We start from the raw sequence: 22,471 nt of genomic DNA on the forward strand, positions 1-22,471 counted from the left end.
GCACTTTAACTTTTTTTTTTTCTTTTTTAAATTGTTAGCCATATTTGATATGTAAACTATGCGTTGTTACATGTTTTGGTAGCTAAAAACTATCGACGTTAGTAAAAAGTTGGCCAACGTGGCACGTTAATTGGTGATATAATATGTTAATTAAGTTGACCAACGTTGATTCACGTTGATTAATGTTTATTGGTAAAAAAGTCATTAAAAATTATTTAAAATTTATAAAAATTAAAAATAAAAAACTTGAAAAAATTATTCAAAATTATAAAACTAGTAAAAAATATTTAAAAAATTTTAAAATCTAATAAAATATATAAAAACAATTTAAAATATTGAAAATTTGTAAAAATTCTTAAACGTTTGTTAAATATTATAAACATTGCAATTTTTAAAATGTAAAAAGTAATAAAATATTAAAACTTTTGAAATTCATCAAAAGATTTATAAAAATGTAAAAATAAAAAAATTTAAAAAATCGCAAAAATTGCAAAACATATTATAGCAAAGAGTGCAATATTGCTCAACTAAAGAGATTGAAGATTCATCTCTATGCCCACAGAATTCATGCATTATTTAGTTGATTAAACCTCCGTTGTCTAATTGAAAAATTTTCAATATAATGCTCGGAAAAATTGACAAATCAACTAAACTTTGAATTAGAAAACATCCATTGGATTTAAATAGTAGGAGATTGTTCTAAGATCAATTTTAAACATTATTATAATTTTTACAGTTTTTAAAAATTTTTATGATTTTCAGAATTTTAACTCTCTGAAAATTTTAACCATTTTTTACTTTTTTTATGGTTTTCACAATTTTATACATTTTAAAAAAAGTTACAATGCTTTTATTTTTAACAATTTTCTAATAATTTTATATTTTTAAATTAAATTTAAAACATTTTAACTAATTTTTTATAATTTTAGAAGTTCTTTTCATTTTAAATAATATTTTACACTTCTTTTAAAATAACTTTTAATGATTTTTTAACTAGTCAATGTCGGCCAACATTAGTCAAGAGTTGGTCAACATTGATTAACTTGATCAATGTGCCATATTATCAATCAATCTACCATGTTATCATGACTCGGCTCAATTTGAATGGTCAAATTTTTAAAACATACAGATTAGCTTTTAGGTATCAAAACGAGTAACGGTGCAAAGTTCAATCATTATAATTTGGCATTTTTAGTTTTATATTTTTAAATTTTAAAATTTTAATCCTCATTAAATAATAACTATTAAATTCATTTAATTTTGTTATTTCTAAAATATAATGTGACAAATATGTTATCAAATGTGTAACGCCATATCAGTTTATTTTTCACATATTTATCACTAAAAATTCAGTAAATAAATTAACTATTATCATTTTGCATGAAGATAAGAATTTCAAAATTTGAGAAGTACCCAAAGTTAAAAAGATCTAATTGAAGAATATATATATTAAATCTACAATAATACGTATAATACATAATTGAAAATTAAATTTAACCGAATAAATTTTTACTATTTTTAGAACAGGATTAAAATTTTAAATTCTTAACAAAATTTATAATATTTGAAGAAATGAAAATGTCATCAAACCCATCCATCACTTTCTTTTCATGCATATCTCAATCCATTTCCACTGTGACATCAATTTCTCCCCCTTTTCTCTCTCTCTTTCTTGAAGTAAACTTTTTTCTTATACAACATAAATGATTTTAAATAACAGCTCACCAGCACGAGATTCAGTTTCTGCAAAAACTTCACAAATTTCTTAAAAAAGGCCATCCACAAATTTAAAGAATTTCAGCCTTTTTTATTTTTAAAATAGGAAAGCCGAAATTAATTGCCTTCCAACTAGTGCATATACATACGAAACAAAAACGTAAAAACAAACAAAAAAAACCCCAGAGATCTCAACCCAAGTTGTGGTGTAGATCCAATCTTTTCCACACTCCATTTTCAGATTTTCTGTGTAAACAAGCAGCAACTACAAAACCCCACCAATTTCATTAAGCGTATCCATTGTCGCCTTAGCCTGTATCAGTTTCCATGCTATACTATATATCTGCATAAAGGATATCAACGTAACTTTTGGATTTAAGTCTCTTTTTCTTTTCTTCATCTTTGAGGGGGAGGAGAAAAAAAGAGTGAACTGTATTAATGCTAGCTGTGTCACCTTTGAGGAACACAAGGAATGACGAGAACAAAGGAAAGATGGAGAGTTTCAGTATTATTAGCTCTGAAGAGTTCCCAGACTTCGCCGAGGGAAATTTACTTGAGAGTATTGATTTCGATGATCTTTTTATCGGCATCGATGAAGGCGATATGTTGCCGGATTTGGAGATGGACCCTGAAATTCTTGCAGATTTACCCACCAGTAGATGTGATGTTGAGGAATCAATGAACACTTCAGTAGAAAAAACTGACGAGGATAGTAGCCAAAGGAAAGAGGAGGAGGAAGAAGAAGATAAAATTTCGGGTTCGGGGTCAGGTTCGAGCTCAAGCAAAGGCGAGGAGATTCTCAGCAAAAGAGAGGAACCTAATGCAGTTAATAAAACGCCTTCTAAATATGCTGTTAAGGGAAGAAAATCTTCAGCAGCACAAGCAAAGAATAACAATCAAGGCAAGCGAAAAACGAAGGTAATGAAAATTTACCAGAAGTACTTGAAAGTAGTACTAGCATAAGCATACTCGAGTAATTAGGTTTTAATTGTCTTAAGATTGAACCTAGAAACTGGTCTCTCGCTTTCACAAGTATGGACCAGAACATGGTTCCAGGGAAGGTGAAGATGTCACGAGAATCATGGAAGTATGTGAATTGTAAACAAGAGAAGAGTGAGAGAGGCCCTCTGAAAAGCTATTTACATTAGTTGTTTTTTTTCTTCAGAGATCTGGATAGGATAAAGTATGTTTTGATTAGTTTAATGATGTGTTGAATTATGTGAAGAAGGTGGATTGGACGCCAGAGTTGCACAGGAGGTTCGTTCAAGCAGTGGAGCAGCTCGGGGTGGATAAGGCAGTGCCTTCAAGAATTTTAGAGCTTATGGGAATCGATTGTCTCACTCGCCATAACATTGCCAGTCATCTTCAAGTACTTTCACTTCCAAATATTCTTTATTTTTTTCCTACTTATTCATATTTCATGCCTTTAGTACCTATTGAATCTCTCGATATATAGTATTGTAGTTTGTTTCTTTCCTTGTGAAGGTAGGAATTTTTCTGCAGAATCTGTTTCGAGATATGCATAGGATTGATAAAAAGTTTCAGAAAAAGAAAGTAGTATTTCAATGAATTATTTATTTTATGTAAAACCTTTTTATGTCTTGTTGTGCAGAAATATAGATCTCATCGGAAGCATTTGCTAGCCCGTGAGGCGGAGGCCGCAAATTGGACCCAAAGGAGACAAATGTACGGTGGTGCTGCCACCTCCGCTGGTGGAGGCAAGAGAGATATAAATCCTTGGCTTGCACCTACTATGGGTTTCCCGCCGATGTCACCCATGCACCACCACCACTTTAGGCCTTTGCATGTATGGGGTCATCCCACCATGGATCAATCCCTCGTGCACTTATGGCCTAAACATCCAGCTCACACAACATCCCAACCACCGCAGCCACCACAGTCTACATGGGGACCTCCACCAGCTAACCCCTCGTTTTGGCATCACCACCACCAACGTGTAAGCTCTAATCACCATTTTCCCATCCACCTAATTAAAAGTGTCGATTTTAATTATTATTTTATTTTATTTTATCTCATTGTATAGGTATCAAATGGACTAACCCCAGGAACACCTTGCTTTCCACAACCAATAGCACCAACGATAAACAATCACTCCAGTTTTGGCAGCATCTTACCTGTTTGTATCTCAACTGTGAGATTCATACTTGCTACCTAGTAGTATTATGTTTTGGCATCTGCAACTATAGATTGATGAAGCTTTTAAGACTAAGTGGATTTGGTGGTTTCCTTGCAGAGATTCCGTGCAGCACCGGTCCCGGGCATTCCTCCCCACCACCACGGTACTGGCGGACAATCAGGACCCCACCCTCTCATTGACTTCCATCCGGTAAGATGTTTCCACATTGCTTTCAACTATCTTTTCGTATAAAAGGTTTTTACAATAATTTGTGAATTATACAGTCGAAAGAGAGCATAGATGCAGCTATAGGAGACGTTTTGTCAAAGCCATGGCTGCCACTTCCTCTTGGACTAAAGCCGCCATCTACAGATAGCGTATTAGGAGAGTTGCAACGTCAAGGAGTGCCCAAGATACCACCCTCCTGTGCTTGATCCTCCATGCGGAAAAACCCTTAATTCGACGACATTTCCCGGCCTTAGCTTCATGTGGAAATCTAATTTCCTTTTCCTTTTTCTGTAAAACCTTGCTTCGTGTTGGACAAATTTGTTTATCAATCTTGCCGATCCTGTGTGTGTTAGTAAAGCCAATTTTTGTAATGGTTTTACGGTTAACATTTTATTGTATTAGGTGACTTATCTATGGCAAAATCAATCTAAATCCCAAAATTATACAAGGGATAAGTGTTTGATTTATTTTTAGGTTTTTAAATACTAATTAAGGATAAGTTTGATTTCACGAAATAAATGTTATTTTCATTTTCCAATACTGGTTCAAATTTTTGAAAATTATTTTAGAAAAATTAGAAAATAATATAGAATTATTATTTTCACTAAGAATATTTTATAAATTTTAAAAAATTGTTTAAATTTAATTAATACTTACCCTAAAAGAAAATATTCTTTCAACCATTTTTAAAGATGCTTAAATCATAATACACGTTATATTCACATAATTTGTTATTAGGCGAAATGTATTAATATTGTGATTAATTATTTACTTTCAAAATTGAACTCAAAATTTTATTACTCCAAAAAGGGTTTTAGAATATCACGTGGAAATGTGTAAAAAGAAAACAAGTTTAAAATGTGTTCATAGTTGGATGTTTAAAATAATTTTTTGATAATTTAATGACTGTTGATTTAGTTTACTCAATAAATTATTAAAATAATATTATTTTTTGCAACTTGAAGGAATTTAGTTTTTTTTATATTTAATTTTTATGTTCGTTTTACTATTCATGTTCGGAGTTAGTAGTTATTTTTCCTAACAATGACATCTCCAAAATTTAAACATAAATTTTGTCCTTAAAAATATAATATATTTTACCATCACACCAAACTAATTGTTACATTTTTTTAAATCTACACATTCAAATTAACCCAACTAAATATTAATGGACATTAAAAGATATAAATACTTAAGTATTATAATTAAATTTTATTTTGAAATTACAACTTAAAATCACGACAATATTTATTATTGAAATCAGTCATTAAAATATCGAATTAAATAACTTATCAAGAAATAACTTAGCACTCTACTTAGATGTCCAATTTTGATATTTCATGCAAAATCTCTTTTACTATTATCAATTTATTTGAATAACTCATTTATGTAAGAATTTAACTTATCTAGTATGCCAACTAAGACTCATACGGCTTGACTGTGGCATTGTTGACTTTCTTTTAACTTATTTAGTTGAATTCATGTTTGTTTGATTGAATAATTTTTATGAAGGAATTCTACTGAATATTGATGTTACATATTAAAATATGATAAAATTAGAGTTGAGCTGATTCTAAAATAAATTGAGGTGAGATGATTAGTTAACGATGAGAAGATATAACTCTTATTTATGAATTTAAGAATATAATCTCTACAAAATGGTGTATGATTCATGACTAGTTATATAAAATTAATCGTAATTATGGTAAAAATATAGAATTTAATTAGACAGTGAAAAACAGGTTGAGATAAGAAAATATTGAAAAACAGTGTCGCAAGTTGCAGTTGTCTCAAACTACTAGAGAGTAGAGGCAGGAGATTCTTATGGAAACAGATAGTGACAGAGGTGGGTGACTTATCTCCCAACCTTATAATTTAGACTATCATGCATAAAACTATAACATCTTTCTTAACTTTAAACTTTCTCTAAATTGAATTATATAAGTTAATTCAATATTAATTTAGTTAAAAAATATTATAATATTTTTATATTTAAAAAATAAATGCGATGTTATTATAATACTACTTTGATTTTTTTTTTATATTTTAATAAAACAAATAAAAAATATATGGAAGGTTTAAATTTACGGCAGCAACTTTAATAAAATTTTGACTTTGATTTATTTATTTTTATAAATTTTAAATTTTATAAAAGAAAAGTTTTTCGCACAGCATTTGTTTATTGATAATATTGATGATTGAATTGATGTTAAAAGTTAACTTGAACTAATTCAAAAATGATGAGAGTTATTTTATAAGTTACCACTTTATATGATTCAATTGTTAAATAAATATTTTCTAACTATAATTTTAATTTTAAAATTTTTATTTATCAATGTGATAACATTTTGATAGCATGTTAAATGATACTTTCTAATATGATAACATTTTTTTTTAAACATTAATCTCATCATATGTTCTTATTATATCTACTCTTTTTTATACAATTCCTAAAATTACCCATAAATAAGAGGATAATGTGCTTCAGCATACTTGGACCCACGTCCTTCTACACTGACAATAATGCCGATATTAATCGAACTAAAACTTAACCGGCTAACATGATACCATTTTAGGTGCTATTAAAAAATGACAATATGAGCTAGAAAACGATTAGAGTGTATTAATATTCCTAATTAGACGTATTTACCTATTTAAAATTTTTTTACTCTCTACTTTTACTAATTAGTTTTATTTTAATTATGTACATCTTGTATATATATTCTTGTTAGTTTCAAACCATCATTTAATTATTTATTGGATGTTATAAATTTTAATAATTTTCTATAATGTTTTATAATTATTTAAAAATCACGTCCAAGATGAACTTGGAAATGGTTTTAAAATAATTATTAAAACTATTTATTTTTGATAGTTTTAAAATTTAAAATATTTGCTGATGTGGTAAAATCAACATGAGATACACGTGGCACACCACGTGCCGTTATATGGTTGTTAGTACTGTCAATTTATCATTTTGTGTTGGGGTAAACTACAAAAAAAAGTCACTTTTGTTTGCTTTAGATTATATTTTAATCACTTATGTTTGAAATATTACGTTTTAGTCATTTACATTATTATTTTGTTACGAAGTGATCACTCTATCGTTAAGTTCCGGTACCTCCCTAACGGCGGTTCTATGTGGCAATCCAAATGGATTTTAAATACCAACTTGGATGTCTTACATGGTAGTCCAAATTAAATTTATTTAATTAAAAACCTATTTTTATCCCAGCAACAAGACATTCAAGTTGGCATTTAAAACCCATTTGGACTGCCACAGAGTACTATCGTTAGGGAGGTTACGGAGTTTAATGGTAGAGTGATCACTTCGTAACAAAACGATAACGTAAATGACTAAAATGTAATATTTCAAACATAAGTGACTAAAATGTAATCTAAGGCAAACAAATGTGACTATTTTATAGTTTAACTTTTATTTTTACTATACTATTGACATATATTGATATCATATGTCTTCTAAATTTAATTATAGGTGTTTTTAAAAAAAAATTTCATATGTTGTTATATTTTAGTCTAGTTTATATTTTCTTAATATATATAAATAAGTTTTTGGTGAATTACAATAATAGGTAAAACTTGAACAACCAACACGACTAATACAACTCGAACCCAGGCTATACTTGAGGCGATAAACACCCTTGACCATAAAATTATTACATGGAGTTCAATATTTTTAAAATATTTTTATATGTAATTATTTTTAGTTTAGTTTATAGTTTCTTAATATATATAAATATTTTAATTACATAATTACAAATATGTTTATATGCAAATATAAATTTTAAGTTTAATTGTAAATTCCATCCTTCACTTTACAAAATTTGAGAAATTATTTTTTACTTTAATTTTTCAAAATTTGATTTTTGTACTAAAGTGGGTAAAATAGGCCTAAGTTTGAAAGCATGCCAATGTCCATGTGATAATATAGTAAATAATAAATGGTATTTTGTTAATTCAAATTTTATGTATAAAATAATTAATTACAAATTAAATTACAGTATAAAAATTACTTTTACATTAGGTTATAATATATTATATACTATATTACATTATATAATAATATACAAAACACAAATATATATATTATAGATTATAACATAATATATTAATTTATATTTTAAATGTTTCACATTTAAATTGATACGGAATTTTAATCATATTCATTATCACAATATTTATATACATAATTTTCTTAAGATGTTAGATATGCATTATTCATTAAACATAAATGATACATATAAGATAATTTTCTATAATCGTATACTATAATAAGATCCATGATAAAATATAATATAGTTAATAATATACAGATTATAATATAAACAATGAAGTATTACATAGAATTGTTTGTGGGTCAGGTTGGATTGAGTTTAGGTTCATGCAAGGCATCTAAATCAATTTTTAAACTCGAATATGGTTTGGATCGAAAAATGGGTATAACTTTTGCCAAGCCCGACCTAAATTAAGAAAGGTAAACCTAGGTTCGGCCCAGTCTCCCCATTCATATTTGATTTTTTTAGATAAACTTTTTTTATAAAAATAAATTTAAAAACATAATACACTAAATACATTAAAATTAATATTTCTTAACATATTCAAAATACATCAAATAACATCAAGATAATAGCAACTTAGCAAGCAAATACCACAACATAATCAACAATAAAACAGTAGTTGAACCTAAAGCAAAACAACAACAATAAAACAATATCAATACATCATCAAAACATGGAAACAACAGCAAAAAATAGTAACAATATAGCAGCAAAACGCAGTGGAGAATTAAACCCTAAAATAATAACAACTCTATAAGAAAACATCGAAACACAACAAATATAATTAATATTTTGGACTAGATTATTTAGTTGGTTAGTTTTTTTAGATTTTGAATAATGAGTTTAAGCTGTTATTGAGTTAGTGATTTAATGTAGATATATATACATAATTATTATTTAACATATATAATTAATATAATTAATATTTATAATAGAATATATATACATCCAAGCTGGGCTTGGGCTAAAGTAATCATTTCCAATTTCTGTCCTATATAGCAAACGAGCCTTAAATTTTGTTCAAGTCCATTTTCTAAATCTCGTATTTTTGTCCAAACTTTTTCTTTTCTCATGCGAACTTTTGGGCTTGGGCAGGTGGCTTGGCCCATGAGCAGCTCTAAATGTCACATCATATATAATACATATTATAGTCTTCACTTGCATGGAGTAGTGGTTAAAATACTTGTCAAACATCCATTTGGAATAGGTTCAAACTATATTACCCCACCTCATTATTTTACAAGTAAAAAAATTTATTATAATATCAATGGTTATGTATAATTTAATAAATTAATGTATATTAGTTAAAAGAAATAGAACAGAACTTCCAATTATAAGACTCTAATGAGAGTCTACCCTTATTCCAAATTGTTGAATATCATTCTCCAATAAGGCTTGAACACATTTTGGTGGTTCTACAAGGTAGCACTTCACGTTCAAATCTCCAATTAACATATTCGCTATACAGTCTGCAACATTGTTTTGCTCCCTCGGAACATGCTGAAATCTAACTTGCCAGCTCTTCGTGAGCATTATATGAGTTAGTCTAACTTTCGAAAGATTATTGTCAACTGCATACTTATTACTAACAACATCAATCAAGATAGCTTTAGTGCTTTCCACTTTGATTTGTTGAAGCCCTTCCTGCCAAGCAACAACAAGTCCCTCATAAAGTGCCCTTGTTTCTATTTGAAAAATTTCAGTTTTGCTAATTATCATGCCAAAGCCAATTAACCATTTCCCCTAATGATCCCGAATCACACTATCCATAGCAACAGAGGGTGTCTTCTTTGGGAAGCTACGATACCAAGCTATACTTGTAGCACCCCAAACCCGGCCCAGAAGTTATGGCCGGATCCGGTATGCCACATCAAAAACGTTAAAAAAATTTCCATTCTAAGTCCAGAAAATCGTACTTGATGTTCAAAAGATTAATTCATTAAGGTTTAAAGTGAATGGAAGCTGTGCACCAGGTAGGAAACCGGAAAAGAGGTGGTGAGTCCATCGGACTGCTTAAGTACCAAGCTCCCTTCGGATCCAATCCTAGACATGCATACCGCCATTTCCACACCTTAACGTCATGGATATTTCTAGGAAACCGATTTGATTAAGTCATTTTTAGGAAAAGTGATTAATTTTGGAAAATACTTTCATTGCGGAAGCTTTGCTTGTTGTCGTGTTATTTTGAAATCAATTGTTGTTTTTTGAAAATGCGCCTAAAGCTATCCAATTTCAACAGTTAAAATAAGTAATACCTATCTTAGTAATACATATTAAAACCATCAAAAATAATTAAGCGGCCTTATTACATTTAAAACCCAAAACTTCAAACGTAAATAAAAGGATGTCCAGTTCACCGAAGAAAATCAAACTTTTGAGCGGGTGGCCACTCCGAATTCCTCACGACTCCAAGCCCACTATGGTTGGGGATTTCTGCGTGGATGAAAATAAAAGGGTGAGTTTGGGAAACTCGGTGTAAGGAAAACCCATTCAAAGCCCAAGTCACTTAAGCCTATTGGGCCTAAGCCCATTCAGTAATAAATGGTCTTGGGCGAGCCTTTTCAGATTACAATAAACCGGGCCTTAGCCCTTATTCAGATAATGATGATGGCCAATAGGCCCATTTCAAAATACATGCAACATCAAGAAACATATGCAAGCCCATTTGGGGAGACTACTCAACCCACCAACCACTACACTCCACCCATACCAACCATACACTCCATGTGGGAATAGCTCAACCCACCCAAATTTAACACTCCACAGATTCTTGCCTTGCTGCTCAGCTTAACGATAAATTGAGGTAAAGCCTCAGTACGTGGACAAGCCACTTTTAGTACTTCCTCCGTCAATATCCCAGTCCCATGCATCAGATAATAACAACATGGCATGCAGTAAATAACAACAGTCAAACATGCATTTAGGTCAATTTAACCTTAGGGGTATTTGGTAATTTATCTCCTAGGGTAAAGCGTAAATTTTCCACTTTTAAAGGTATTTCAGTAATTTATCTATTTTAGGGTTTTCATGCATATTCCTACCTTTCACGTACTAACAGAATCACTACTGAGAGTTCTTACCGAATTGGGCCCGTTGGTCCATCATTCCAATTTTGGCCCATTAAGCCCAAAAATATCGAGGGCACGTAAATCATGTACTTTGCAGTCCAAACATTGCAGCTTACCAAAAACATTAATCGATTTACCTCACGAGCATTCAGACTTTTCATAAATCTACAAAATACGGTTTTCGGCATTTTGGCTTTTCGACTTTTGCCGATCTAGACTAAGAAAGAGGGTGTTAGTTACACACTGCTTTGCGACGATATCTTGTGAGATCCACACACGAACCGCCTACAATTGGATTACTAACACGTTAATCTAACTATTCAAATACAAACTACGTATTAACCCCTTACAATATTCGGCCAACCACACCTACAGATCATAGTAAGCTTATAAGAAAACAATAAGCAACTCATTAGCAAATTTTTGTCAATGTTTACTACATAATCATAATTTCACTGCAAGCTGTCTTCCTGAGCAACAATCACTAAATCATTTATAACTGGAGCTACGAAACTCCAAATCAAGTTCCGTTAATTTTCATTGAAAATAGACTCATATATCTTCTATCCATAAAATTTTCAGAATTTTTGGTTTAGCCAATCAATACCAGATTTTTCTCAAAGTTTCCCATGTTTCACTGTTTGACTAATCTGACCACTCTTCATTACGAATCAAATTTGTCATTGTACAGAATTCAAAATATGTTCTTGTTTATTTCATTAGAAACTAGACTCAATAAGCTTTAATTACATAATTTATTCAGCTTCTAATTCATGTCCCACAATTTATGGTGATTTTCCAAATTCATGTTACTGCTGCTGTCCCAAGCAGATTTATTACCAAATCACTCTTTCATACACCTATCTTGCATGCATGTTATTTAAACATGTATATCACCAATCAATCATCACATATCTATGATTTTTACTTAAGCATAATCTCCATTTCATCATTTCAAAGCACAACACGTTAGCCGATTTTTCCCTTTAGCATCTAAGGCACATGCATGCTCATTTGTTTGGCTCAACTTCACATATCTTCCATTTTTCATCAAAAGAACATGAAACAACAACCATTTCCTTCATTTTAATTCATGACCAAATGCTCACAACACAACTAAAAATCAAAATATACTTCAAGAGTTAAGGTAGAATCAAGAAGAACTCATGAACCTCAAAATAGAAACAAGGTACCAAGAACTTACCTTCAATTTTCCTCCTCCTAATGACCGAATACTCAAGAGCTTTCTCCTCTCCTTTTTCTTCTCTAACTTTCAGCTATGATGAACAAAGATGGACAAAACTTTGTTCTTTTCACCCTTTTCTTTTAATAAAACTTCATATTTCATCCATTTAATTCTTTAATACAAAAGACATGAAATTCTTATCATGAAACATTTACCTAACCCATTATCATGAAACATTTACCTAACCCATTATCATGGAATATTTACCTAACTTATTATCATGGAATATTTACCTAACCTTTTATCAATTTGTATCAATTTGTACCATAAATTATGGATATCAAATGTACATTTTGTCTACAACAACATGATGGCTGGCCACTTCATGTAAAATGGGAGGTTTGTCATGCAAATCCTCCTATTTTGCACTCCTATTTATTTGGCCACTTCAATTTAATCTATAGCATTTTCAAACATTTTCACATAGGTCCTATTTCATAATTTCACCCCCTTTTTCTTATGGAACAAAAATTACTAAAATTGTCGGGTTCTATCTTAAGTTTGGGCTTTCTAGAGGCCCACTAACATAATTAAACCTATGCCAACATTCACAGGATTCTCGAAAATTGGGGCGTTACAATACTGGTTGCGATCAAATTAGTGTTGTTATGACTAGTTCCTTTAAAAATAAAATCATTCCTATGCTTCCAAATCAGCTAAGAAGCAATTGAAAATAGAGTTGGCCATTCTCCATTGACCATGAACTTATATGACTTAAGCAAGTTCATTTTAACCCAAACCTCTAAGGAAGAAGAAAAAAAGGAAAACCAATCATGTGGTGGTACCAAAGATTTCCAAATTCCAATTGTATATGGACAATCGCGGATTGCATAAAGCCTTGTTTTAACTAAAACACCATATTGTGTACAATAACCATCAATTGTCATTCTCTTTTTTACCCTTACCTCATTGGTAAAGAGACGATTTTGCAACAGAAGTCCGAGGAAAGGGAAAAATTGTAACACCTTTCACTTGTCTCCATCATCGGATCCGAGCTATAGGATGCTACAATAGCAAACAAGAACAATCACATATTTACTCAATAATATTCAATAATTCAATAAACACAAGTCAAGTCTATGTTTAACATGCATTTTGAACAAGTTCACGTTTCAATTGAGCTTACAAAAGCTCTTAAATAGACTCGGAATCAATTCAGGACTATTTTGAAACTTCTACAAAAAGATAGGTAAAGAGACAAAACATGGGTCACACGACTGTATTGCCAGACGTATGATAGGCTGAGGCCGTGTGGAGCTAAACCACATAGTCATGTCTTCAAACTATATACAAGATTGAACGCTGTGTAATGCAGGGTTACACGATGTTGCCAAGCTATGTAACAAATTGTGGCTGTGTCAATAATCCTGCATCTAATTTACCAGTAGCACACGGCCGTGTGACAAACCGTGTAACATCAAAATGATCATTTTTCAAATGATGCAATCCAACCCTTACACAATACCAAAACACAAGTTTGAGTACATTATATCTTGCCTAAATCACTTCACAAACTCAATCCAAAACATGATATAATATATCCTAGTAGTGCCTAACCAATATGTCATTTTGGCACCATCACAACCAAATACAGAACATAAAAACTCAATCATACATACAAGCATATATCATTATTATGTATTATTATGCAGTAGCATTATGTTCAATTATCTCATCTTCCGAGATTTCTACTAGAATAGCCTTGTCGTCCATATCATAGCATTATCACTGGTTCATTCTAAAGTTCGAACGATGCCTTTGATCGCCGTGGAAACCGCGACGGATTGTGTTTCCTCGATACCTTCCCCCATGACCATAGATTCCAACTACATATGGCGTTGACCATGGTCCACGCTCATACTATCCCCAGGCACAATCATATCTGGTTCAATGTTCTCTTTCAAATGGTTTTTCTATTTCACTGAATCAACCATTTTGATTGCTCGACTTTTTAAACCAGTCAAGAGTTTTATCGACTCTAATCGCTTGAAAATGGAGAAGAGAGTTGGGTTGCTTTTCGTTATTAATCTACAAACTGGATCCATCATCAAAGGATGTAAAGCTCGGCTCCGTTGAAGACTCACCCATCATGTTTGACGACTTTAATATTTCGACACTTGCCTTAGCCCCAACCGAGATAACAATGCCCTTTCCCTTTCCTTTATTATTCATTGACTTTTAAAAAATTACTCTAACTCGACTTTCCTTTATTAGAAGCAGAATCGGTTTTTGGGAGGTTACCTTCCATACGTGCAACACATTTCTCGGCATCAATCAAGCCAACAGAATCATCTTCTCCTTCATTCTCGCCTAAGCTCCCATCAAGCACCCCAAATCTGGAGCCACCAACAACCTTACCAGTAACCATGGGACATTTATTCACCGTCGTTCTGGAAGACTGTCGCTGCCTCCTCTCCACCAGCATCCATGGACCAAATCGTTCTTCGTCCACCCTTTTGTGTATCTCATCAGTTTTAGATTTGGGCTGTTCCTTCAGCTCACACTCCATGGTCTTAGCGGAAGGGTGATGCGAACGAAAGTCTTTGTTATGACCAAACTGCCCACAGCCGAAGCAAACATTGGGCAATGACTCATATTCGACCTGTTGGTTTCGAGATTAACGATTTGCTTAAATCAACACAGACAACTAGTCTAGCAAATCGTCCTCGAACTCCATTATTTTTATGATCAATTTTCAACACTGGGCCAATCGTCTCCCCAATTACTTTGTGCAAACATTGGTTATACAACCCTTCAGGAAGGCCTGGCAATCAAACCCAAACTACTAAACTTCGAGGGTGATCCGATGTTGAGAAAGACGATAACCATGGACGGACCGTAAGGTATTAGCCAAAGACAGTCCATGGTCCCTTTGTCAAAGCATTGGAATAATCCCTTTCATCTTGGAATTTGACCAGGTAATAGTCATTTTCCAAATCCATCAACTGAAATGGTTTCATCGTTTTCCACAGACCTTGCACTCTGTTAATTGAAGCAGCAAAACCCATTTTACGACCCAGCAATTTAATAATAACCGAAAGTATCATACGTCTCTCAATGAACCAATTAACTCGATCCAAAGAATGAATAGAAGGCACTCCATCCACAGCCTTAGTGATAACATCGCCTTCAAGTAGTTCGGAATATTCATCTTCTCTGACTGTTTGGGTTTTGGGAACTGATCCAATGAGTTCTTCTTTGAAGGATACTTTTTTGTCCATCAAAAACATCCATTTTGACACCATTTTCATTCACAATGTGATCCTCCGAGTCCGGTGAGTTAGACGAACGTTGACGAGCTTTCTTGGTCGTACGACTAATGCCATCTTTTGACGGCACAGGATGAGAACCAATGGTAAAATCGCCTACAGAGAGATTCGCCATTAACGATTTTGAACACCTTCCCGATGTTATTAAAATTTTAATATCATATAATAATATTAACTATGTTTACAAAGTTTATAGACATATTACATAATCATAAATATTACATATAATATAGAATTTTATTTATGTTATATAAAATATTTCTATTATAATAAAATATTTATATAGGATTTCCACTTTTTATTTGGATTGTTTTATCATTAAGTAAAAGTAAAATTAATTATCACGTCTTATTCAATATGACTAATTTGACTTTATCTGGATTAGGAATAATTTGAGCTCGAAATTATCCAAATCCGAAAGGGACCAAGCTTGAGAAATTTTGAGCCCGAAAAAACCTGAACTCGAGAAGGTCCTAGCCTAAGTTGATTTAAGCTTGAAATAATATGAAGACAAATCAACAATATATATGCAATGAAATAGAAAAAAAAAGTAATAATTTAAGTTCATGTGTTTATTAAAACTTGGACTAACTTCTCAATTTTCGTAAAATACAAGACCAAAATTTGACAAATTAAAGTAAAATGGCTAACATCTTAATTTTCCTAAAGTAGAGAGAGAATTTAGAAATGATGAAATTGAAATTACACATAAATTTTAATTTAACATACAGTTTAATACATTAATTTTAATTTGGTACAATTATATACATAAAATTTTCATGATTCAAATGTATACTTCAATTTATTTTAATGTAATTATTTGTACGTACTACATATAAATATAATTTATTTTTATCAATTTGTCTAAGCTCTATATACATATTGTTGTTAGTTGTGTCGAAAAACACGCCAAATATATTCAAAAAATACCCAATTTTAATTAAAATGAAAGTTAAATGACTTGATATGGCTCAAAACTGAAATTTGATCCTATTTTCCGCCATGAGTATAGCTGATTTTTTTTTTTTAGTTCTAATTTTAGTATTTAACATTTGAGTTAATGATGATATTCAGATAATGATGACAGAGAGACTTTACAAGATATAACCAACACTACTATTCTTAATGCCGAGGTCATACAGCCTAAATCTCCAGAATATATCTATAAGCTTTGGACAACCATATTTGCTAAGCATTTTATGATGGCAGATAAAATTCAGTGCTACGTCGATTGAGTTGCGCTGGTAGATTCCGACACTATCCCCCTCATCTTATTTATTTTTCCTTATTTATTTTTCATTGACATTGCCCATGCATTGTGGGTGATTTGTTCTATAAATTGACCATCTTCATACTTAGATTTTGTTAGGTTAATTTGCTTGATGGCCGCGCAAGTGTTGATTCAGCTTAGACAAATTTTGTCAGGTACAATATGCAAAGCATGAGTGTTTAATGAATACATGATATCAGAACTGTTTTATATTCAGGTCCAAAACCTTCTTTGTCGTTGTCAGGGTCTTGAAAAGAATTGAACTGTCTTACTTCAAGGTGTGAAGCTTGAATATGCACTTCTAGTCATGTAAATATTTCTATTCAATCAGCTTCCAATGATCATGTATGACTAGTATTCGGAGGATTGGAGAACGTTTAATGAATTTAAAACAGTTCTCCCTCCTAAGAGAGTGTCATATGTATGTATATATAGCTGATATTCTCATTGGGCAGATGAGGAGCCAAGCCAAGTTGAATTTCCTAAGTTTTGAAACCATTTTCTATTGCCTTCCCTAGCTCAAAGACATTTGAGTACAAAAATGTACCACAAATGATTTGATTGGTGTTAACCAATAACATCACCAATCTTTGCATTTGTTTTATTTGTTGGAGGGGCAGCTTTATCATAGAGATACGGGCAATCTCGTTCCTAACACCCCAATAAGTGGGGTAAGTAGGATGGATCAACCGTGTCTCAACAATGAGCACTCCAAAGAAGGATCTCGGCAAGGTGGGAAAAAAAACCCCAAGATGTAAACACCTTGAAATTGGATGGGAAAATGTTTCATAAGTGTTCTAAAGTTATAACCTGAACTTATTTAGCATTCATCCCGACAAACCAATAATATCACCAATGAGAAAATCAAAGTGAACAACAGCTTTCTTATTGCATTTAACTTTTTCAACTTTAAGCTGATGATAGTCATAACATAAACAAGAAGCAAAAGAGAATTAAACTCGATTTCACAATGAAATATGTCCAATACTAATAAGTACTACCGCAATCTCAAAGGACTGATCATGACACAAAACCAAGCCAAGAATCAAGCCCAATGGTTACTTTTTAAAAAGTATTAACTTCCTAGAAATATATATATTCAATCATTCACTCACAATAAACAAAGGCCCTAATTCATGCCCTGGTCAGGAACAGTAACAAGCTCATATTCAACTAAAGAAAGATTATTATCTTCTTTAACTGCGAATTTAGCAGGTTCGGTTACCTCGATCCGTCCCCATTTGTCAACTGCTAACCTCATTGTTGTTCGCTTGAACATAACAATCTTAGCATTACGTAAAATCACGGTTGCACCTTTTGTCATAAGATCAACTGCATCACCAACATCAAAATCATGATATTACATAGGTACTTGTTTAATTCAATTAAGTCTTGCAGTCAGAATTCTTTCCTTCCAAATACTACTCTGTTCTAGACTACTAAAATAGTCCCCAAAATAGAAATAGAAAAGACAAAATGTCTATACAAGTACAACCAACTTGGTTTATTATGAAATATAGGCTGACCCAATAAAACGCTGAGCAAATAAAATCGATCTAAATACAGAGGCTATAAATTTCTATGAAACTAGTGTATACATATAGATAGAGAAAAATAAATACCTTGTTCGTTGCGTGCGGTGAAGATGATGGTGCCAGTCTCGTCCCCAACGACGCACTCAGCGATCCGGGCCGGAGGTACAGGTCCAGAAAGGAGAGCACGGGACCTGTTGGGCCTGGCGGAAGTCTTGACTGGGGTCATCTCCACCACTTTGACGATCAAAGTGTGCCCGCTCGTACCGGGCTTCAAATCCTCCACTTTCACGAACACCGGCTTTCTCTTCGCGTTCGCCTGTCCCGTCGCAGTCGCCATTCCTCAAATCCAAGATTTGGCTTTGTCTAAAACCCTATCCCCCAAACCGCAAATGCAAACCCTAGGAATATCTCTAACGGTTTTTATGGGAGGGCAGAATGGGCATAAACAATTAGAGAAGATTTAGGGTTTCTAAGAAATTTGGGAATTTGGGTGACCCGTGTATATCTTTCGTTTCGAATGGAGGATCATTAATATATATACGGTGGTGGGAGGTTTATTTGAATTTTACACGTGTTTGAATTGTATTGGTGCTTAAGGTCAACGATGCCGGGAAGACCGAGACTTTTCCCCTTCTCCAAGGGGTTTCAGTCATTACTGTACCCAAGTAACTACTTACTCGTTAAGTTAGTTTTTCCTTTTATTTTTTTTATAATTAATAAATACTTACCCAAGTAACTACTTACTCGTTAAGTTAGTTTTTCCTTTTATTTTTTATAATTAATAAATACTTTTATTCCTTGAGAATTTAAATTATTAATTTCAAAATAAGAAATTGAAAACAATGTTAACGTGAATTTTCTTTTAAAATTTTGAAAGCTTATATATATTTTTAAAAAACTTTAACTATATTAATTTATAACGAGAGAAATTAATTCATCAAAATAAATACATTTTTAAAAATAAAATGCTATACATGAATAATAAATTTATCCATTTTATAAATTAATTGTGTGTTACTTACATTTTAATACTCTCAATTCATATCTTCTTATATTGATAATAATATCGAAAACAATTAAACTAATAATAAATCGTGTATTTATATTTATACTTTGAATGGATTGTACTCAGTAAAACTTGCTAGCAATTTATTGATTTTCTTTTTCCTTTTTGGATGATAAGCACAACATATTCTACAAGTATATTCTTAATATTCATGGAAATTTAACTTCTTGAAAGGCAGAGGATATGAAGGAAAGAATCATCCATCAATCCTTTCATTGTCTTACACACACTCACACTCGCACTCACACACAACAAACAACATCAACATGCATCATCATCACCATCACCATAAGAGTGTACTTTTTTCTTTTTTCCCTTTTCCTTTTATTTGTAACAATCTTTATTAAAGGAAGAAACCATTCAAAATCGTCACCCTTCACATGTCATCATGATGCTTCAGTTATGTATGGAAGCCTTGAAGGCATGGACGGTCCTATCCTTGATAACATTGAAACTCAACAACATATCATCAACGATGACGTTACAGACAATTCAAGTAGTCATTTTTATAAAGCTGGGTCAACTTTTTACATACAAACAGTTTTATGGTAGCCTGCAACAATCACTATAGCTATAAAGAGGATAAAAAACGTGGCATGGTATACACATATTTAGCTATTCATTTTCTCATTAATTCGGTACTCATCGGAAGAAATATATCACCGGAACCTTACAACGATGCAAGATATGTCATCTTTGCTCTTCTTAGAAACTGCTGCCTCAATCAAGTGCTTTGCTGCTGATTGAGCATCCTTGATGTTTTTTATGGCGTCCACTGCTTCTTGGTTTGACATAACCTGCAACGAGATCCGCTAAACATGAGAAACTTTGAATCTCGATTGAATTAATATTTGCATGAGAAACTAGAATTGCAAAAGTAATAACCTTCCATATCCCATCACTGGCCAGAATAAGGAACTCTGTGTCATCATCAATAGTCACCACTTTCACGTCGGGGTCGGAGCTAAGGTGTAACTTTAAACTCTTATCGCCAAACGCCCTTGCTATAGCCAGCTGCCCGTCAACCCGTGGAACATCCCCTGTGAGGATCAGATAATATATGTCAGTTCCAATTTCCAGATACCAGATACCAGATAATGGAGTTGCAGAATTGCTAGTATTTGTTCTAGTTAGTATTACCTGGAAGGTTTGATACAAAGCCACCGCGGCTCTCAATCAATCTCTTCTCTGTGCTTGGTTCGTGATCAACGGATAGTTGTTCTGCCACACCGTTCTTGCACATAACTGCCCGAGAATCTCCTACATTCCCCACTACCAGTTTCTGACTGTTGATAAGTATGGCCGTCACGGCCGTTGAGCCTCCTCTGCCTAGAACCTTTGCTTTATCCAGTATTTCAGCATCAGTGGAGCGATAAGCTCTTCTTATTGCATCCTCCATGTTGGTCCAAAAATCATGCTGCATACAAATGTTTCATAAGAGATCCTGTAAGTGTGTGCATATATATATATATATATATATATATATATATATATATAAGGGAAGTGACAGAATCATATGTTGATTCTTACACTAAACTCTACCTGTTTCAAGATGTTATCAAACAGATGACTCTGCAAGTACTTTGCAACATCATGGCCCAAATGTCCATCAAAGATTGCAAATAAACCTAACTCACTATCGTCTTTTTTCTTGAACTCAGAAACAACATAATCTTCCATGTCATGATTTGATTTTCCCTTCAGGCAATGAAAACCTTGCGTCGTATGCTTTGACATTTTGCTCTTCCCTTTCCCTGTGTCAGCCCCAGATGAAAATAGCCCAGCCTTCAGATGAAAACATAACATCGTTACCGACATAAAAGTAACTAGATTTATTTATCCCCAAAAGATATACTATTCTTTTAGTTCATAAATTACATTCTAAGGATAAAAAATCATCTCTTAGAAACTAAGCATGCTAAGCTAACATCTACCTTGGTAAGCCTTGTATAAGAAAATCAGAAGTAATTCAACAATAAGAATACATTATAAAATTCAAAACATATATATATATACACACAAATAGTTTGATTCAGGAGCCAAATAAAGTTATAAGCAAATTTATGTATTAAATCCCAAAATGTATATAAAATTACAATCTTTAACTCATTTGTCAATAAAGAACAACTATATTCAAAAACTAGGAAATAAACCAAGCAATATGAAACCTTTTTTTTTTTTCCAAAAACAATACATCAAAGCATCATAAAAATAAAAAAAAGGATTGAACTTTAAACTGACCTTCATTTTTTGAAGAATATCTTTCCCATGCATGTTGTAGTTTCCTTTTGCTTTATTACAGCAAGCACCAAAAACAAATTTTCTTTTAACACTGAAAATAACCAAAAAGTTGAGAGTAGAGAAGCTGAAGAATTGATGTTAGAAGAAGAAAAGCTTCAGAGCAGATGACAAAAAGCAGTGTATATAGAGAAACAGAGGAGGAGAGGGAAAAGAAGGTTGACCGCCGAAAATGTGACCTAAGTGTGAGTTTAGCTTTTCCGCCCCGCGTGTTTTGAAATGAACGCGTTCTTGCCGACGACTTTTCTACACATTATTAAGATTACCTTCTTTTTTTATTATTAGATTTCCCTTTATACTATATTCTTGGGCTAGCTGTTTTGTTCCTTCTTCTTTTATTATTATTATATTATTATTATTATTATTATTATTATTATTATAAGTTTTACTAATTTAATAATACGAGTTTAATAATAAAATCTTATAATAACAATAGTTGAAATTATTTCGGATTAGATTTTTTTTAAAAAATCATTCGAATTTAAATTCATAAATTTATTTAAAATTTAAATTCATTTATTATATGTAAAGTACTTGAATAATACTATTAAACATCTAA

The 22,471-nt window shown here is 32.1% G+C and overlaps 3 protein-coding genes across 5 annotated transcripts; 1 reads left to right on the forward strand and 2 right to left on the reverse strand.

Moving 5' to 3' along the window:
- The first annotated feature begins 1,589 nt into the window (after nucleotides 1–1,589).
- On the forward strand, nucleotides 1,590–4,529 carry LOC108459603 (transcription activator GLK1-like). 2 transcript variants are annotated; one of them, XM_017759006.2, is made up of 6 exons: nucleotides 1,590–2,634; nucleotides 2,942–3,085; nucleotides 3,329–3,673; nucleotides 3,761–3,868; nucleotides 3,971–4,063; nucleotides 4,138–4,529. In XM_017759006.2, the coding sequence occupies exons 1-6, from the start codon at nucleotides 2,155–2,157 to the stop codon at nucleotides 4,285–4,287; spliced, it is 1,320 nt and encodes a 439-aa protein (XP_017614495.1). In that variant the 5' UTR covers nucleotides 1,590–2,154; the 3' UTR covers nucleotides 4,288–4,529. The 2 variants fall into 2 exon arrangements, with proteins under 2 accessions (XP_017614495.1, XP_017614496.1); XM_017759007.2 differs by having other exon boundaries at nucleotides 2,945–3,085.
- A 13,354-nt stretch (nucleotides 4,530–17,883) lies between these two features.
- On the reverse strand, nucleotides 17,884–19,082 carry LOC108458215 (uncharacterized protein At4g28440-like). The gene is made up of 2 exons (XM_017757520.2): nucleotides 18,636–19,082; nucleotides 17,884–18,345 (listed from the first exon to the last, which is right to left on the reverse strand). Exons 1-2 carry the CDS (start codon nucleotides 18,883–18,885, stop codon nucleotides 18,143–18,145), a joined length of 453 nt encoding a protein of 150 aa, XP_017613009.1. The 5' UTR covers nucleotides 18,886–19,082; the 3' UTR covers nucleotides 17,884–18,142.
- A 1,013-nt stretch (nucleotides 19,083–20,095) lies between these two features.
- LOC108458471 (probable protein phosphatase 2C 58) lies at nucleotides 20,096–22,204 on the reverse strand. 2 transcript variants are annotated; one of them, XM_017757886.2, is made up of 6 exons: nucleotides 22,077–22,204; nucleotides 21,856–21,946; nucleotides 21,157–21,399; nucleotides 20,755–21,031; nucleotides 20,500–20,654; nucleotides 20,096–20,411 (listed from the first exon to the last, which is right to left on the reverse strand). In XM_017757886.2, the coding sequence occupies exons 2-6, from the start codon at nucleotides 21,886–21,888 to the stop codon at nucleotides 20,274–20,276; spliced, it is 846 nt and encodes a 281-aa protein (XP_017613375.1). In that variant the 5' UTR covers nucleotides 21,889–21,946; nucleotides 22,077–22,204; the 3' UTR covers nucleotides 20,096–20,273. The 2 variants fall into 2 exon arrangements, with proteins under 2 accessions (XP_017613375.1, XP_052882478.1); XM_053026518.1 differs by having other exon boundaries at nucleotides 22,092–22,121.
- Nucleotides 22,205–22,471: the final 267 nt, after the last annotated feature.

The sequence above is a fragment of the Gossypium arboreum genome, chromosome 4 (assembly GCF_025698485.1).
Source record: "Gossypium arboreum isolate Shixiya-1 chromosome 4, ASM2569848v2, whole genome shotgun sequence".
Classification (NCBI taxonomy): Eukaryota; Viridiplantae; Streptophyta; class Magnoliopsida; order Malvales; family Malvaceae; genus Gossypium; species Gossypium arboreum.

Coding starts and splice junctions, on each gene's coding strand:
- LOC108458471 (XM_017757886.2), bottom strand. CDS start 21,888: ATGCATGGGAAAGATATTCTTCAAAAAATGAAG. Junction 20,655..20,754: donor CTTTGTATCAAACCTTCCAG/GTAATACTAACT, acceptor TGATCCTCACAG/GGGATGTTCCACGGGTTGAC. Junction 20,412..20,499: donor CCAGTGATGGGATATGGAAG/GTTATTACTTTT, acceptor ATCTCGTTGCAG/GTTATGTCAAACCAAGAAGC.
- LOC108458215 (XM_017757520.2), bottom strand. CDS start 18,885: ATGGCGACTGCGACGGGACAGGCGAACGCGAAGAGAAAGCCGGTGTTC. Junction 18,346..18,635: donor CACCGCACGCAACGAACAAG/GTATTTATTTTT, acceptor TTGGTGATGCAG/TTGATCTTATGACAAAAGGT.
- LOC108459603 (XM_017759006.2), top strand. CDS start 2,155: ATGCTAGCTGTGTCACCTTTGAGGAACACAAGGAATGACGAGAACAAA. Junction 3,086..3,328: donor ACATTGCCAGTCATCTTCAA/GTACTTTCACTT, acceptor CTTGTTGTGCAG/AAATATAGATCTCATCGGAA. Junction 3,869..3,970: donor TACCTGTTTGTATCTCAACT/GTGAGATTCATA, acceptor GTTTCCTTGCAG/AGATTCCGTGCAGCACCGGT.